This window comes from Limulus polyphemus, unplaced genomic scaffold (assembly GCF_000517525.1).
Source record: "Limulus polyphemus unplaced genomic scaffold, Limulus_polyphemus-2.1.2 Scaffold1452, whole genome shotgun sequence".
Lineage (NCBI taxonomy): Eukaryota > Metazoa > Arthropoda > Merostomata > Xiphosura > Limulidae > Limulus > Limulus polyphemus.
The window spans coordinates 2185-21582 of NW_013667062.1; the positions used below are offsets into that span (position 1 = coordinate 2185).

Genomic DNA, 19398 nt, shown 5'->3' on the forward strand with positions numbered 1-19398 from the left:
ACGGAAAATTAACTAACGATCGGAGACGTAACAACTAGTTTTATTTAAGAAAATACTTATATCGCTGAAGTTTCTCGGAAAAAAATTCTACGAAAAATTAACAAACGACCAGAGACGTAACAATATCCCGTTTTAAATTTTTAAAGCTTTGGCGGTTGGTGCTGGCTACATTCTTTCTAATCTATTAGTTCCAAATTAGGGACGACTAGCGTGACAGCCCTTATGTACTTTTACGCAAATGGATATGTTCATTTTGTGCTGATTTGACTTTAATAATCTATTATTTGTCTACTCTGTAAAAAATGTATGACATTTAATACAAACATTTAATGCACTAACTTCCCGCTAATCTCGCAAAGTCTTTGATTCTATACAGTGCCTGAATAATTGTCATGGGATTGAGATATAATTAAAATCATTCATTATGGTTTAAATTCCTGTTTTATTGGTCAAATTGAACGCATTAAACATTGAAGCAGTTTAGTACTTAACAAATGAGCGTACTTATTGAGTTATACATATAATTCAAAAGATAAAATATTAAAAGTATTATTTATTTATTTTATTTGTAGAGGGAGCGCACTTAGTGGACTGTCATTAGGCGTTGTATAAGCGGGAATGTTGACTGCTGAGGATTGACGTAAGAAGAGCGAAGGAACAATTGTTTCTGAACTTACGTGTTACAGTTAGTGAGTTAATTTGTTTTAGCTTAAATATTTACTGTATTTGTAAGATACTGTAATTAGTAGTTTGATAACTAGACTTTACCTTCACTATGTCATGTAACAATGACGTATGACCAAGTACTGAGTCTGAAGTAGGCTGCAGATCCATTTTAATTTAAATTAAAACTACACATAACCAACTCAAAAAGTTAAACTTAAATTTTAAAATTTAACTTTGTCGAGTACGTTATGTATAGTTTATGTCCTTATGTCTACCCCCATTATACTTATATTCATAGCGACTAATGTAAAAATTGTAAACTAATTAGTAATTAACTACTTCTTTGAAAGACACTTAGACTCTACTGTTGGATAATTTGGCGACTCTTAGTCAAATATGTGTAGTGTATAATAATTAAGTTATATTAAATGTTTTGACGCGTATTAGTATTACATTCTTAATAAGTTAATTGGTCTAAGTTAGGATGTTAGAAAATGTTCAAACACTTATTATGACCAAGAACTTAAAAGTAAAAGAAGATATCACAGTAGTGTAATTTGTATAGTTTGATGTTAATATTGAAAAAAAATAAAAAATTAAGAACGATTCCATTCATTATTTATTGGGGCTTGATAGGAATTAGGAACTACAAAATATGAAATTTGAAATTTATCTACATAGTATTATTATTAGTAATTAAATGCTTAAACGTTAAAGTCTCTGTATTATATAGCATGTTACTTTTGGTAGTAATTTTTTCTTGTCATTGGTGATGAAAGCAATAAAGTGGAAAAAATACAAAAAAAAAATGAGTAAGTGTTCTAAAACTAAACTACAAAGTTTGAAGGGCTGAAATTTTTCAAAAATAATTATTCTACTACTCTTACAATACTCTTCCCAGTGTTTTCCATTTTACCCATTTAATTACATTCCTGTAAAGATGAAAAATATATTTCAAAAACAGCAATTTAGAGAGCTTGCAAAATGATCTTATATGAGGGGAAAATAGGCTATTAATATAATCTGTTATTATTTTGAATTTTTTTTTTACTAAAAATAAAATGAAGTTGTACTAGGCTGTTTCTAGACTCACTGAAACTTGTGAAGGAGAGATAACTGTCAGTTTCTAAATTTTTTTACAGCTTACAATATTTTTTGTGATATGAATAATAAACTTCCTTTTTTTTCATGTTATATATTGTAGGTACAGTTAGCTCATATTATGAACATGTTTACTAATATGTCCATACATGGTGCAACTTTGTTTACATATGGTAAGGTAATGTAAGAAACCTTTTAAATAAAAAAATAAAATAAAATATATATATAATTAGATAAAACTGAAGAAATGACCAGAAAACAAAAGAATCTAGAAGAATCGGAACATATGGATGTAGATAATGACACTGAAGAAGATGAAGAGGAGGAAGGAGGTGTCAGTAAGTGTTTAAACAACAGTAACAAAACGTAAAAGTGTGTGCTGTGAAATTAAAACTGGTCACATTGGAAATCAAAATTATTATTAAGCTTAACTAAGGACTACAATTTTAAGGTATGTTAGATCTTTTCAGCTTGATTTAATGGAAAGCTGTATAGATTTTCAGATTAAAAAATGGTACTAGTTTTATACTTATCTAAAGTCACAGAAAAAATTGCTAGGTGATATGAAATTTATTAATGACCCAGCTGAGCTGATATCTTTTGAACCTATTGCTGCCAGTATAATATATTTGGGTTTTATTGCTAAATCAAAAGACAGTATGTTTTAAATTGTGTTTAAATCATTGATTAGAAAAACAGACCATGAATGCTAGAGTTAATAGAGGAGCCAATCAGCTTCTGGCACTCATATTTTGTTTTTGTCTGATACACAACATATAGTTTATCAAAGATTATTTAAAATATTATATATAGTAAAACCGTGACTACATTTTTTTACACATTTTATTACCACAGTGAAATTTTTACTGAGTAAGTAGCTCCATCTCAAAGCTAATTAGATATTTAATGTTGCAGTGCACATTTATAATTGCAATAAATGCTATATGTGTGTATATATATTGATGTTTGTTATCTGTTTTTTAATACACTCATTTTGTTTTTCACTTTAAAGGGATTGGAGACATATATATTGCTCCACCACCACCACCTGCTTGTACCTTTGATTCTACAGGACCAAGATTAATAATTACCCATATTGAAAATTTCAACTTTAAATCATATGCAGGGAAACAAGTATTAGGACCATTTCACAAAGTAAACAGTTTTTATTTTTGTAATCTACTGTAAATAAAGTGTCATTAATATCAAGGGTACACAGCTGGAGAAATAATGCATTCTAATCATTATATATTTTTATTTGATGACATTGCATACTTCTATTTAGACAGGTTTATTAAATTACCAGTATTAATTATTGAGTTAATATTTAGTTCTCATTTATGTAGGTAACTTGCTTTTATCAGAAGTTAATTATAATATACAATGTTTTGTTTATTTTGGCTTTTGTCAAAGGTGGGTGTGTAAGGACAGTTTGAAAGACCAAATAATTTTGTGTCCATATTTTACCTTATGTAATGTATAGGATTTCTTATTTAAATATGCAAAGAAATTTTGGGTGTAGGCAGTAATTATTCCTACTGATGTTTATGCATTACTGCTTTGTAAATCTTCACTAATATTTTACATTAGAAAATGTTATTATTTTTTGGACACAATATTTTTTATATAATTTTCATTTTGGGAACAGGTGGAACTTTTCAACCCTTAATATCTTTTGGTACATGAGAATAAAATTTAAAAATCAGTGCCATTTGTACAGAGTTACTGTGATGTTTAAGCAGAAATCAAATATATTTAAAATTTAGTAAAAAAATGAGTACACAGTTTTATTGAAATAGAGAAAAATCTATAAGAAACTGTTAAATAAACCTAAATTAATATAAATATTTATTTTGTTAGAAAATTTAACCTATTCTGGTTTCATTAAATATTACAAGTTATGATAAACATGGAAGCACTTGTTAATGGTTGTTGATCACTGTTTTCTCTTCCTGTTTTGATGGTCTCTTCAAGATCCTTATCAGGGCACAGAATGAGAGGAAGCTACATATTCTGTAAACCATTGTGAAACATAAAAAAACTGAGAAAAACACAGTGAGCAACATACAGGAACAAATACTTCCACTTTTGGTAAAACTTGAAATGAACTTTTTAAAAAACATTAGGATGACTGCTATAAAGTAACGTTTTGAATCTTTTAAATTTATTTATTCTGAGTGTATTCATTTCTTTTCAAAGAGTGATTGTTTCTTTCTTTAAACTGTGACAGAGTTTCACATCAATTGTTGGTCCAAATGGAAGTGGAAAGTCCAATGTTATAGACTCAATGCTTTTTGTATTTGGATACCGTGCTCAACGGATAAGATCCAAGAAGATCAGTGTTCTCATTCATAATAGTGAGAATCATTCTAACATTGACAGTTGTTGTGTCAAAGTTCATTTTCAAGAGATAATTGACAAGGTATGTAAATGGTTTAAGGTCAGTAATAAAAAGTAGAAAATTATAAAGAATGAAAATTTTACAAATAAATAAAAAGTACCTGTTAATGTAATTACTGGTGTGAAGTCTGATTGGCTGACTATTAGCTTAGACAAAGTTTAGGCATAATGAGCACCTGCTTTGATTTATTTATCATATATTGTATAAAGTTAATATTGCTTATAAAAATGGGTCACTCGGATAAAGATCTGAGCTCTAAGCAAAAAACATATGAAAAAAATGCCAAATTACTTTAAAAAAGTGAAAAAGAATTAGTACAAGAAACTTTTTTCTGGACTACCTTGGGTTTCCCATCTCTACTTATACCCGTGAACAAAACTTATTTTAACTTGTTAGATTTTGCTCTTGTGGTTAATTCTTTTGATATAAAATATTTGAGTATTTTCTAAAAATTCTTGCATAAAATTTAATATAATAAATAAATAATAATATTTTGGTATTTTTAACTGTTTCTATATCATCGAAGTGTTGAAAATCAGTTGTAGTTAAAAGGTTATTTGTTTATTTTTTTACTTTTGAATTCTTGTTGCCTGGAGAAAATATCTATATAGAATGTAAGGTTACCTTGGTGCAGACTTCATTGTGTGTGTGTCCTTTGAGAAGTGTTGTGATAATTTTCACTTCTTAGTTTGTTCAGAAGTGAAATGTAGTTATTAGATAAATTAAAACTAAAAACGTTTTGCCAAATGTTTTCTTGTCACAAAATTATAACTTTATATCTAGACTACTTTCTGTTAATAAAAATTAGTGTATATAAAAAAAAAATAAATTATTAATCCTAGTGTTGATACTTAAAAAACATTTATTTGAATTAGAATGCAATAATTATATAATAATGTGTATGTAACAGCCCTAGTTGAGGATTTAGACAAAAAATCATTCATTCTTACAAAGAAACAGTGGAAATTCTAGTCTTTGTTGACATTATAAATGAGCACCACTCACGGTATATCAGTAAGACTTCAAAATGGCTAATTGGATATTCCTATCTCACATTGCCATATTTAAGTCTGTTCTGAGAATGTGAGATAGGACAAATGTAAATAACTTTCATGTGCAAAAGGTAAGGATATATAATTGTTTATCCTGATAGTTTAAGACTGTGTATCTGTGATTTTTTGGCACATCTTTATGTTAATTTGTCATATTTTTCTCAATACCTTTTGAAAATGATGTCACACAGGGGGTTTGTATTTTCTCAATTCTTGTCTTGTTGGATTCCCCCACACATGCATTTTGCAAATTATGCCACCCAGAATTCTTTGTTTATAAAAAATGAAGTGGAATGAATAATACAAAAATTAGCTAAGATTCTTGCTCACAATATATTGTGATACAGCCTTCTATTTCGCAGTATATTGCAATATAAAAACTTTGCCAGTATCCAGCTCTATCAAGAGGTGTCTACTAAGTTCCTTATTATTGTGAAAACTTTGGGATGTTTAAAAATAATTGTTGAAAGAATATTTAAATCATAGTCATCACAATTAAAAGAAAACAATTAATAATGAATATTTCATTTCATCAGAAGAGTCAAGTGCTGTAAGTTGTTGTAGTAGCTGTAACAGCTAGCACTTATCTGGCTAAGTAATATCTTTTGTATTTCATAAGTAACTACATAGTAAACCTTGCTAAACAAATATCTTAAAATTAACAGTTAAACTAATGTAATGTACTATTTACCAAATGAAGATAGAGTTAAGTCTTAAAACTGGCTATTTACCAATATTTAACTACTAGTCAGTGTTAGAACTACCATAATATCACCCATTGGTCCAACATGCAAAGTAATTTTGATTTTAAGATTCTAATGGACCAGATTGTTTTTAAATGCAATCACGTTTTGGTTATAATGCATCACACATATATATATATATATTATTACAATAAATTATTAAATTTCAGTTATTTTTCTTAAAATGTAAAACGGTAAGTAAAGAAATATAGAAAACAGTGATTTCTACTAATTATGATTGTTGTTGAATCTTGCATGTGGAAGATGTAAAACAAATAATTTTTCAAGTTTTATATATGAATTTTGAAAATAAATTACTATACCAATACTACAGAATTCCACTAATTTATCAGGCTTACTAACAAAGCTGTATTTGGGTCTAAAAAAATATAATTTTTCATTCACTATTTCATCTTACCCCTTCTCTTCAAGCTTCAAAACAAAAAGACTATTTCTGGAGAATAGACACCTTGTGAAGACCAAGAAACCTTGTTGGGGGGGGGGGGAATTATGAGCTTGTGATTGGTTATAGACACATGAACAAAGCTGTGTGTACGTAAACAAATATTTTCAAAAATGGAAGAGGTGGGCTAGGCCACTGTGTTTGATTTGCTAAATATAGTAATATCTCAGTAAGTAGAAAAGATGAGGAGTTCTTATTTTCTATTTTAGCTTGTCAATATTGGTATTTTGAGTTTCTATTTTGTAAGAAATTATAGACTTTGTAATTGGAACCAAGGCTGCATTCAACATACCACGTGACACATGAAAATTTATATTTAGGAATTTTGTTTTAATATTTACTTTTAAATTAACTAATTTATAATACTAATATTTCAATTGTAATCAATAATTTGATGCCAAAGTTACTGCCATACATTCGTAAAATAGTAGTTCAATAAAATTATGAATGCAAGTGTACAAATGTGATAACATGCACTTTGACTTCTACCTGTAGCTATATGGTTAAAACTGTGGGTAAATTCCGATATTCAACTACTAATGTTGGAATTACCGAATGTCACTGATTGATGTTAAAATTGGGTAAATTCAAAAACTGAACTACTAGTCAGTGTTGGAACTACCATAATATCTTAAGACTGGGTATATTCCAGTAGTATATTAATAATCAATATTTGAACTACTGTAATGTCAGTGATGTGTCACGACATTATGGTAGTTCCAACACTGATTAATAATATAACATTGGAATATACCTAGAGTTTTAGTGATGGGTCACAAAACTCTAGGTATATTCCATTGTTATATTATTAATCAGTGTTGGAACTACTATAATGTTACTGACAGGTATTAAATCTTTGGGTAGATTCTAGTATTGAGGGATAGGATTTTTTGTCCAATCAGCAGATTTTTGAGTTTTTAATGTCACCCATGGTCTTTCGAGAGATTCACAATAATCCAGGAGAAAGTTGGAAGGGAAGGGTAATCATTTACTGCCTATTTTACCATTTGAATAACTTACTCAAAAATAAAACATGCTCAAAGTCAAGTTTTTATAAACAAGAACTTCAATATTTGAACCCAACTAAACAATGACATCTTCTCTATTGTTTGATATTTTATGTATAACTACTAATTTGAATCTAATTAATGCATTTTCCTGATCTTAGAAAATGATATGTTTACTTCATGGATTTTTTGGCCAAAAACTTCATTGAAAATTTTTGGATGTAAGTTCAATTTAAAGACTGAATGAATGTAGTTAAAAAATGTTATCAAATGACATGAGAGCTGAAGAAGTTGGTAGTTCAGTTAGAAACAAATTTAGATGGTTGGAGGAAGAAGTAGAAACTATTTATTGTACAATAAAAAAATAATTTTTCTTCTGAGGAGAGCAATTTGCTCTTGTAATTTAGGGAGAGCAATTTATAGTTGTCCTTGTATTTTATTAAAATGAAGGACTGAATAAAGTAATTTAATTAAATTTTGAACATAACTCTAAAAAGTTTTGACATCCACTTCCATCTGCCCATAGTGAGAGGGTTAAGGTATAGTAAGGTTAGAATTTGTATTTCTAGTACTGTGGCATTTTTTTTTTTCATTAGAATGTGAAAATAATACTCTTTATGGTGATGATGCTAATAGTGTTCCACTTGTAAAAGTTTCAAACAAAAAGGGACGACACTGTAGGCATTCTCATTACAAGGTATTTATTCCCAATTATCTTACCTTAATGTTCAGGATATGTCGTTGTACTGATTTCTGTACATTTTTAAACCTTGGTTTTAAGAATGTGTTTCTTACAGTTTTCTTTCTGTTGACAAAAGTATCATATGTTTTGTATAAAGTACCATACTGATCATGCTAGCTTTTTTGTCTACTCATTCCAAAATGTATGTGCCAAAAAATGTGCATCCCAACTTTCAGAGGCTGTTTTCAAACACTTAACTACCATTTGTTTGTATAATTGAAATGTAGTCTTGACATTTTGCTGAAAATGAAGCTTAATTAAGAAAACATGACTATATGTAACTCAATGACCTTTTGACTTAAATCTGATAAATGTTAAAGTGAGGTCATCCTGAACCACATATCAGTCAGGACTTATGCATTGTTTCATATTCTTTGGTAGCTTACACCAGTGATTCATTTACTTTCAAGTTTTTAGAAAACACAAAGTTAATACATATATGTGTGATTTTCATTAATTTTGTTGCAATTCGACTCGGAGGGCTTCAAATACATGGTTCACAAGAAATGGCTAATGCTAATTAAAATTTAAAACTGATTTGATTTGTAACTTGTAGAGTTATTGTTTTCATAAAAATTATATTAGTTTTTTTTACTGATTTTGAAAAATATTATTTTTGTTAATGATTTAAAATAAAATGTTATTAAGTGTAATTTATGAAAGTTGTAGAAGTTGTTTTTATTAGTATATATTTCATTTCTTAATACTTGGATTTATTTTTTAATTTGAATTCAGGTTTCAATAAAAGTAAATGCTGAGATTTGTATGGTGTCAGTCTTACAACTTGTTTTGCATTCATGAAAAAGTAAAATTCTTAAAACTAAATTACAAAATAAGGAACATTGTATCATCTTGAATTTTAATTTTAATCATATTTAATGGCAAAGAAAAAAACAAAGTTAAGAGTGAAATAAATGAAAAGGAAAACTTCAGCAGTTTAACATTGAAAAATATCCTCAGGTATTACGCATTTTAAAAAGCACTAAGACCACATGTCGGAAATGAAGTTATTAGGCCTATAGTAGTGAAGATTTTGATCTGACATCTATAGTTGAAATGTTCCATGTTGGGCTTTTCCATTGAAAGAATCAAATCTTAGTTTGTATAGGGTTAATATATGCCTTTCTTTTTATTGCATCCCTTTCTCATTTTAATGTGTTTTTGAATGCAGAATGATGTTTTTTTTAGTCCAGTTTATTTATTTTGCATCCAGGATGCAAAATATTTGCATTAACATGGCCTCTGGTTCCATGTTATCTCTTGAACATTGGCAAAGGGTAAAAATATTTGTATTCTAGACAGATTCAATGTGTTACTTGAAATGTAAAAAGTGAACCTATTTTTGTGATTTTGTTCTTTTTTTATACTTAAAAAAATTAAAATCCATGTATCTTGTATAAGTAATGTTTGAAGTGAAAAGAATACATTACACGTATATTCTCATGTTTTTCTATACATTACCAAATTCATATACTATCATCACATTGAAAGTCTAAGATATTTATAATCTGTCATATCTTTTGATTTCCAAAACAACTATTAAAGGGTATGATAGATTATTTATATGAATTTTTCTTTATATCTTTGGTTTCCAAATGTGATTACACTTATTACAGATATACATGTTATTAGAGGAACATTTAATTTTTTTCAGTAAGATACAAATAATGTTACACATATTATTTTTTGTAAAAAGCTTTAATTATATCTTTTATATTTTCATTTTATTTATTTCTTTTTGTTCACAATGATGTTTTTGTTATACTTCATTCCTTTATTTGTCTACTTTTTGGGCCTAACATGTCCCACTGGTTAATAAGCCAGATAGTGGATTTCAGGTTCCATTGGTTGTGGCCTGGTACTGCCAAAAATAACACAACTCCACACTTTGTGTCCATGGGTGCATTATAAGGGTGATTATCATATCCTACTATTTTGTCTTGTATAAGAGTTTGCAGTGGTTTGATGTTGATTAGAAAATCTTTTTTCTATAGTCTGTTGCTTCAAAATTAGGGACAACTAGAGTAGGTAACCTTTAGGTAGCTTTACTAAAAATTCAACAAACAAACAATCTTCTACTTTTCTGTCATATAAATATTATTTTAAACCATGCATGGATTGCTTGTTTACTTGAATATATATATTTTTATCCCTTCTAGCAGAAATATTACTTTAGAATTGTACCATGTTTTCCTAGGAAAATAGATGGTAATCCATCACCCCATATAAGTATTTTGGATTGACTGATTTTTGTATGTAGGGCAGTCACTGCAGGTTATTGATGAAGCCAACATTTCTTCAAGATATTTTCTGCTTGATATGTATTGTAGGGCATCATCAGTGACAGAAAAGGATCCCACTTGTATGCATCTTTGTATTAGTGAATAATTCATCTTTGTTTTTTTAAGAGATGATTATATTTTTCCATTTGACATTCAATTCTTATAACTTCAGATAACTTTTGAATAGTTTTATACAAAACTTTGATAAACAGTCAAACTATTCTTACATTTTGGCTTTTTGAAACTTTTTCATCAGTCATTGATGTCATTTTAAAAATCTAGGATAATATTGCAACATCTTGTGGGCTTGCAGCTACTGATATTTGTAATTTTTCAGGATAGTTCTACAATATCCTTCATGTATATTTTCAAGCACCTGATATGGTGATTATTTATGTTAGTTGTGAAGTGTTGTACAAAGAAATGACAGTTTTTTTCATAGGGTATTAAATGGAACTAGATCAGCTAAAAATAAGATAATATTTCTTGTGTTGTTGCTTAAGAAAATTACTTCTTAATAATATAATGAATTATCTAATCAGAATGTTTTGTTTTTTTCCACTAAGCCTGAAGATGGATTTGAAATTGTACCCAACTCTCAGTTTGTTGTTTCTCGTACTGCCTACAAAGACAACTCATCTTGGTATGCCATCAATGAAAGACGGGTTCCTTTCAAACAAATTGCTTTATTGCTTAGATCTCATGGAATTGATCTAGACCACAACAGGTTTTTGATTTTACAGGTGAGTGAATGTAAAAGATAATGTGTGTCAGGTTTTATGTATCTATGGGCAGGATTCTTTACAGTAGGTGTCCGTGACTTGTTGGCAATAAATTTCAACAATAAACAAACAGCACATAGTCTACTTGTTTTAAAATAATATGTTAAAGTCAAATTTATATACAAATGTTTGTTACACTGTTGGTTATCGCAGTAGTATCCAAAGCCTTAAATAATTCTCTCTTTTTTTTGTCAAAGTCCACACAAGCTGGTTCAGTTACTTTAGAACACAATTTGTCAAGACGATTTATTTTTCCTGTTCTATTATTTCAAGGTACTTTATGATTTATTTGATGAAGAGTTAAAAAGTATGAACATATTTCTATTTCTTAATTTTAAACATTTCATTGTACTGTATGTTGATGATAAATAGCTACAGTTAGTGATATGGTAGAGAAAATGAAAAATAAAATATAAACATTTACCTTAAAAAACTTTTTATGTTCATATAGGAAGTTCTAGAGGTTATGCAAGTAAAATTTGAAAAATGTATGATAAAAAAAGTGTTTTTATACTTAGCATGAAAATCACCTTTTACTTCAACTATTCAGAGTCTGAGTACAAATATGTACAATAAGTAATGAATTTTTAGTAAAAATAGTAGAAAAAAATCTAAGTTAAATATTTTTCTGAAACTACATACATTTAGGAAAATTCCTGTCAAATTTTGACCAATTTCATATACTAGTTTTATTTTTGGAACGAAATATGAGTGTTATATTAAGTCCTTGAAATATAAGGACCTGGTAACCAAAGGCTTAGAAATCATCTTGTTATTGAAGACTTGCTTTAAATTAACATTCAGATGCTTGTAATTTTAAGAAACTGGCAAAAACACATTACTGTACTGTTGCATCAAGTTTAGTATTATGAAGATCAGTGTTTGGTATACTTGACAAAATTAAAACTGATAGCCTTTGTAGAATGGTACATGGCCATAGTGTGAGTTGTGTGATAATGACTATTTGGGCTGTTATATGAAATTCAAACTGTGAACTTCCCAACATTCTATCTGTTTACATTATCAGCTACAACAAAAAAATTGCTGATAACTGACAAATGTAATTTTTTTCTCATATTGGTGCAAAGCTGAAAGCATATTAATATATCAGTGCACTCCTACCTACCATGTATTAAATCAAGCTCATTTGCACTTAGTTAAAAATTGGAAATGCTCTTCCAAAAGCTTTGTTGAGTCTTAAAAATTTGGGTTTCCCACAAAGATTTCAGATATGCATTTTAGAACCAAAAAATATCAGTCAGTAGAAAGTATCAAAACTACTGTTGTTTATCCAAATTTCTAAATACGTTAGAAGTAGGTTAAAATGTCTTTAGACACTTGGAGCTAGAATACAAAGAAACTATGGTAAACTGTTATTCTATGGACACCAAAATCAAATAGGTACAATGAGTCTTATAAAGAGGAGAATCTATTTCTATTTGTTATAAATATATGTCTATCAGTCTTGCAAAGTTGATTAGCAAATAATCTGGAAAGTCAATGAGAAAGAGAGGAGGGGCTTTTGTGATGAGTGTAACAAATGTATTGATATCTTGGCAAATAAAGAAGTTTGGAGGTTCAAGTTTTGTAGTTGTGTATGTGCTTACGTGGAGATTGCCACAACTTATTTTAGAAGCTATGGTATTCTGAAGTGAAGAATTTGGAGCTTGTATGCATAATGTGACACAGAAAAATGTAGTTTGAGATTTTTTGACATGCACTTTGATCTCGTCGTATGGAAAGAATTTACTTAATATTGAATGTAACAGTGTAAGCCTGAATGAAAAAGGTTAATATTGTCTACCAAAAACACTGGGCAACACAGTTATTTAAAATAACAGCTATGGAATAGCTATCAATTACACTTTTGAATACATATATAGATTGAAGCTCTTTAAGCAGTGATTCTGTCTTGGTACAATAGAAATTTCATGTATGTTTCTTTGTATAATTTGATCATTCATAGACACAGTCTGCAAGATCCAAATATTTCTTTAATGTTACTTGTGTTATTTTCAGCTGATGGTGTCACTTTTAAAATGTTGAAATAATGTTTTAAATATTTTTTTTCAGTGACTGGAAAAATAAATTTAAAGTTTACTTGCGAAACTGAATTGTGTGGAATGTATAGATGTTTGTCTACTGAAAACTTTTGATGTTACCTTTATAGTTAGAGTTTGGGGTAAACCTTTGTAGAAACAAAAAATCTAAGCATTTATAAAAGTTTGAAGTGGTTTTAAAATGTAATTTTAAAGTGCAGATGATGCTATATTTCTGGCTGGTTGGAGTCAAACATTAATTTGAGTTTTTAGTAGAAAATGTATTCCACTCTTACAATAAGAACTTTCTAACTTCCTAGGTTTGAATTTTGAGTTTTTATAATGTTGAATTTTGAATCAGTTATTGACTTTTATTGGCTGAAAGAACAGGCACATTTTTTGAAGTTTCACACACAAATTTCTTTCTGCAAGATATTTTAAGAATCATTTCTATGGTCATTGTTTCATACAGAAGAAATCTTTACTGTTAGATCTAGATGTAAAGCTTATGTCCAAGTAAATAATATAAAGGTGTTGTATACAGTGAAAAGCTACAAAAAGATATTAAAAAAGTTATCTGTTTTGTACTTTTTTGATCTTAGTTATATTAAAAATTCAGAATGGTAAAAATGGGAAATGTCTGTTTGAATATTTCGTCATTTTCATGAATGTTTACCAGATTTTTATTTGTAACTTTGCTCAGGAAGTAATTTTTAGAATTTTAAGAATATTTAGACCTATTCTGAAATGTTCTACATTAAAAATTTAATTACATGTTTTTTAAGAGGCGTAAAAAGTCTTTTTGATGCAGCTATTTGGTTGTAACTGTGCTAATTTTTAATCTGTATTCATTTAATTATTTCCCATGGTATTTTAAAGGGTTGTTATAGGTTAGATGTTTACTGGTATATTGTTTAACCAGGGAGAAGTTGAACAAATTGCAATGATGAAACCAAAAGGTCAGACTGAGCATGATACTGGTATGTTGGAATTCTTAGAAGATATTATTGGATGCAGCCGTTTCAAAAAGCCCATAGAAATCTTATCACAGCGTGTGGAAGAACTAAATGAACAAAGAGCAGAAAAGGTAATAAGGAAGTGTAATAGTTTAGTTTTTAATTTCTCATTGCGATGCTAATTATTTATTCATTCTTCTATTAATACTGGTTATAATAAAGAAAAAACAATAGTACTACAGGAAATAAATACACTACGTAACGTTTTTGTAGATTGAAAGACTTCAGTTATTTTTGTAAATAGGTACTAATGCCTTTATTTTCATGCTTGTACACTCAACATCTTGTATAGCAGATTTATCCATTTATACATTGAACATCTTATGTACAGATCTTTCTATTTGTACAGTTAATGTTTTATATACAGGTTTTTCCATTTTTACACTCATCATATTATATAGCAGATTTCTATAAGGTTTTATATTAACAGCTTTTGCGTATTGAACTGCTTAAAAAAAGTTTTTATTGGAAAACATATAAATCTGAGAAATGAAAAACTGGATATTTTATTATTGTCTATTTAGTTGAATCGTGTTAAAGCTGTTGAAAAAGAGAAGGATGAACTTGAGGGAGCCAAAAATGAAGCTGTTGACTATCTGAAACTAGAAAATGAAATTACTTCTAAAAAGAATGTCCTCTTTCAAAGATACAAGTGAGTTTGTGGTATATAAAGGTGTGTGTGTGTGTATATATGTTAGTATGTATATTAAATGCACACTACAGAAAAGATGATGGAAATATGTCATTTAATCTACATATGGACAAAAACTTGTGTCACACAACCACTTGTAAAATAAAAATTATAATAGCAATGGATTCATGATGGGGAAACTAAAGTTCATAATAAAGATGAAGACAGTTGATAAAACATAAAACATTTTACTTACAAGGTTCGAACATTTTGGAATAACTTATTCCATCTTCAGCGAAATCTGAAAATTGTTACAAAGATGATTAGTACTAAAATTATAATATAATAACATAATCATTAGTTTACTTAGTTATTAACCCTTTCGAGACAGGTCATGGGTGAAAGGCCATGTCATCTTGTTTGTTGACTCGCATTCAAAATTTTATTGAACTACTATTTCATGAATTTATGTCAATACCTTTGGTATCAAACTGTAGATTATAATTCAAATTTTAGTACTATACATTACTCAATTTCTTAATTTAAAAGTAAATATTAAAATAACATAGTTGTGTGTCACTTAGTATGTTGAATTCAGCACTTGTTTGAATTAGACGTTTGTGAAGTCAAAATACTAAGTCTGTAGTTTCATGCGATTTAGAGACTCAAATAACCGATATTGACTAGCCAGAATATAAAATAAGAACATCTTATCTTTTCTATTTGTTAAGATATTACTCATGTAATAAATCAAACACAGGGGCACCCTGCCCACCTCTTTCCATTTTTGGAAACACTCCCTTATAAACACTTATTTCTATATATGACATGAATAACCAATAGGAAGCTCAGAAAGTCCCTTTAGTGGCTTTCTCAGCCATTTTATCGGGCTTGGATGCCATTTCTTTCTTTTGAACCAATATTTCGAGGAGGTAGGGTGTGTCTTTAGTCTGCTCGAAATTTCATATTTTTTAGACTAAAATACATCTTAGTTACTAAGCTTGATATATTATAGTGGAATTCTATGGTATTGATGTAGTAATTTATGATTTTTTAGTTGTTCAAATGTATATATAAAACAAAAAATCATTTTGTTTCATATCCTCCATGTGCAAAATTTTTAAAGTCTTAGCAACATATGTCAAACAGCAACCAAGTACAAAGGTCAAAACTAGAAGAGATAATAGTTTGCTTTACTTCTTAATTTACTGTTCTATGTTTTAGGAAAAATAACTTTAAGAACTTTTTTCAAAATAGCAATAACCTTTATGCCTATATAATGTATAATAATTGAAATGTGACTATTTTACAAAATACTAGTCTACTAAAACACAGCCAAGACAAGTTACTTTTTACAGACCAAAGGTCAGTTTTATGTTATCGGATACGATAACATGAGTGCACGTGTGCCTCGTCATTGTAAGTTCTGTATTGTTAGCCAGGCGGGTGAAAGGTCAATATAATAAATATATATAAATGTAAATGTTATGAGATTTAAGCTATTTAATCTAAACATTTATGTTTTCGTGTTATAAATTTGTGTTCATTCCAGAATGAAAGATGCATAATTTATATTTATTTCCTAATTTTTTATGGTGATTACAAGATCTGTAAAATCTACCAAACTTGTACAGAGATTCATTACTGAAAATAACAGATAAAAATATAAAGTTTTTTCTTAAGAAGCATTTGATGACTATCTGAACATTATAAAGATTTCGCATGTGAAATTTGAAAATTTTCTGATGCTTAAAATATTTTTAATCTTAAAAGGAAAATTACTTTGCATGTTAGATAGGCAACATTTGAAAAGAAAAGAAAAGGGATGAGAAAAACATTGCTTTACAAACCTTAAGACTTAATATAAAAATTTGATATTTTGCATATGAAAGCATTGTAATGTTAACTGATAATTGCCAAATTTCCTTAACAAATGCTTACTAATTTGTAAGTTGTAGCATGAAAACTATGACAAGCACAAAATGTTTGAGGTCAGTCCCAGGGATTTAGCCCATGCTGAAAGAGTTAAGAAAAGTGGTAAATGGATGGATGAAACAATGTTTATATATATATAAATTACAAAACAGTGTACAGTTTTGAAAAAAGCTTACAGAACCCTTGCTTCTTTTCCAGTGTTAACTAAATCGAACAACGATACAGTGCAAGAGTTTATAAAAAATGAACTAAAAAAAATTGCTTTTTCTACATGCTACAGATATAATTCCTATTGTCTAACCTCTCCATATAACGATGCTGAACTACAAGCCCTTAAAATTCTGTCTAAAAACAGACATTATTGTTACTAAGCCAGACAAAGGCAATGGTTTTGTCATTATGAAAAAAGCTAAGTATATTGATAAAATAAACCAGCTCAGTGACCCTTGAAAATTTAAAAAACTAGATAGACTTGTTATCCCTAACCTTTAAGAGAGAAGATAAGATCTTACATTTCCTCAAGACCCTCAAAAGTCAAAATATTATCTCTGAAATGACTTTTCAACAAATTGTCCCATGTGGCACCAAACCCGGTATTCTATATGATCTACTTAAAGTACACAAAACTGAATAACCTCTCTGTCCTATTCTTGCAGCTGTAGGCTCTTGCAATTACAACTTGTAAAAATGTATTGTTTCTGTCCTTAATTCTCTCACCTTGAACAAATTTAAGATTACCAACTCTTATGTTTGCTTCTGAAATCTCTAAATTTCCCTCTGCTGATCAGTATGTTATGGTCAGTTTTGATATTGAATCTCTATAAACGAATATGCCCCTGATGAAACTTTAGATTTAATTGTGGACCTTCTATTTCACACTGACACTGTATCTTGGTTTCACCCGTAAACTTCTTGTCCTCTCAACAGAGTTAAACCATTTCCTCTTTAATGATGTCATGTGATCTCCGCTGGTCCGATGATAGCCAATAGTTTTCTATGATATTATGAATGCAAGTGGTTAGAAAACTGCCCATGTGAATTCAAACCCATCCTTTACAAATTGATGACACTTTCTTGCTGTTTCGACAATCAAGCCACGTTTCCAAGTTTTTTTCTTACCTTAATTCTCAACACCTCAATGTCAAGTTTACATCCAAACTTGAGGAAAATTATTCTTTACCTTTCCTAGATGTACCAAAAAAGGTAAACACTTTTCTACCTCTGTTTATCATAAAATAACTTTTACTAACCTCTACACCAATTTCAATAGTTTTATCCCTAACTTTTTCAAACGTAATCTGGTTATATCATTGTTGAACAGAAATTTTAATCTTTGTTCTAATTATTTTATTTTACACAGAGAAATTACCCTTGTACATAAACACAAGTTAAATGTCTGATTGTGGCTATCTGATTGATTTTCTAATGAAGATTACATGCAATTTTCTAAACAACAATTTTGAACCAACAGCCAATGTACACCCCAAATTTCCCCTTATTATCTCCCTTTCTTTTATGGGTTTGCAATCCCTACCAATTAACTCTTTCAACCCGGGCTCTGTCCTTAGGACCAACCTTGTAACCATTATGTGCTTGTTATAGTTTTCATGCTATAACTTTGAAATTAGTAAGTGAATATTAACAAGATTTGGCAGTTTATCAGTAAACATTACAATGTTTTCACACACAAAATATCTAATTTTTTTATTAAGTCTTTTAAAGCAGTTGTTTCTCTCATGCTTTTTTTTCTTTTCACATCTTGCCTATCTATCGTGCAAAGTAATTTTCATCTTAACATTAAAAATACTTTTATGCATCATAAAATTTTGAATTTCACATGCAAAATCTTTATAATGTCTAAATACTTATCAAACATTTCTTAAGAAAAAACTGTATTTTATCTGTTATTTTCAGTAATTAATCTCTGTACAGGTTCGGTAGATTTGAACAACCTCGCAACCACAATAAAAATTAGTAAATAAACATAAATTCTGCATCTTTCATTTGGAACACATATTATAACACAAAAACATAAATATTTAGACAAAATAGTTTAAATCTCATAAGATTATACATTTATATATATTTATTATTTTTTTTATATTGACCTTTCACTCATGCCAAGCTAACAATACAGAAGTTACAATGATGCGGCTCACCTGCACTCATGTTATCGTATCAAATAACATAAAGGTGGCCTTTGGTCTGTACAAAATAACTTGTCCTGGCTGTGTTTTAATAGACTAGTATTTTGTAAAATACAGTCACATTTCAATTATTATACATTATATATATGTACATAAATTATTGCTATTTTGAAATTAGTTCTTAAAGTTATTTTTCTTAAAACATAGAACAGTAAATAAAGAAGTAAAGCAAACTATTATCTTATCTAGTTACGACCTTTGTACTCGGTTGCTGCTTGTCATAGGTTGATAAGCCTTTAAAAATTTTCCATATTTAATTATGCCAGTTTCTCCTGGTGAAAAGGTTGAGAACCACTGCTGCATAGTAGTTTGATATTTTCAAATTATTTTC

The 19398-nt window shown here is 28.8% G+C and overlaps 1 protein-coding gene across 3 annotated transcripts in view; it reads left to right on the plus strand.

The window, feature by feature from the left end:
- The first annotated feature begins 587 nt into the window (after positions 1 to 587).
- Positions 588 to 19398, plus strand: part of LOC106463645 (structural maintenance of chromosomes protein 4-like) — a 110155-nt gene continuing 91344 nt past the window's right edge. Inside the window, exons 1-7 of one of the 3 annotated variants that reach the window (XM_013923696.2) lie at positions 588 to 689; positions 2001 to 2105; positions 2780 to 2922; positions 3998 to 4189; positions 11024 to 11200; positions 14201 to 14365; positions 14819 to 14946. In XM_013923696.2, the coding sequence (XP_013779150.1) occupies positions 2015 to 2105; positions 2780 to 2922; positions 3998 to 4189; positions 11024 to 11200; positions 14201 to 14365; positions 14819 to 14946 (896 nt within the window). In that variant the 5' untranslated portion in view covers positions 588 to 689; positions 2001 to 2014. The remainder of the gene's footprint in view (positions 690 to 2000; positions 2106 to 2779; positions 2923 to 3997; positions 4190 to 11023; positions 11201 to 14200; positions 14366 to 14818; positions 14947 to 19398) is intronic. The other 2 variants (XM_022391189.1, XM_022391190.1) reach the window with 2 other exon arrangements.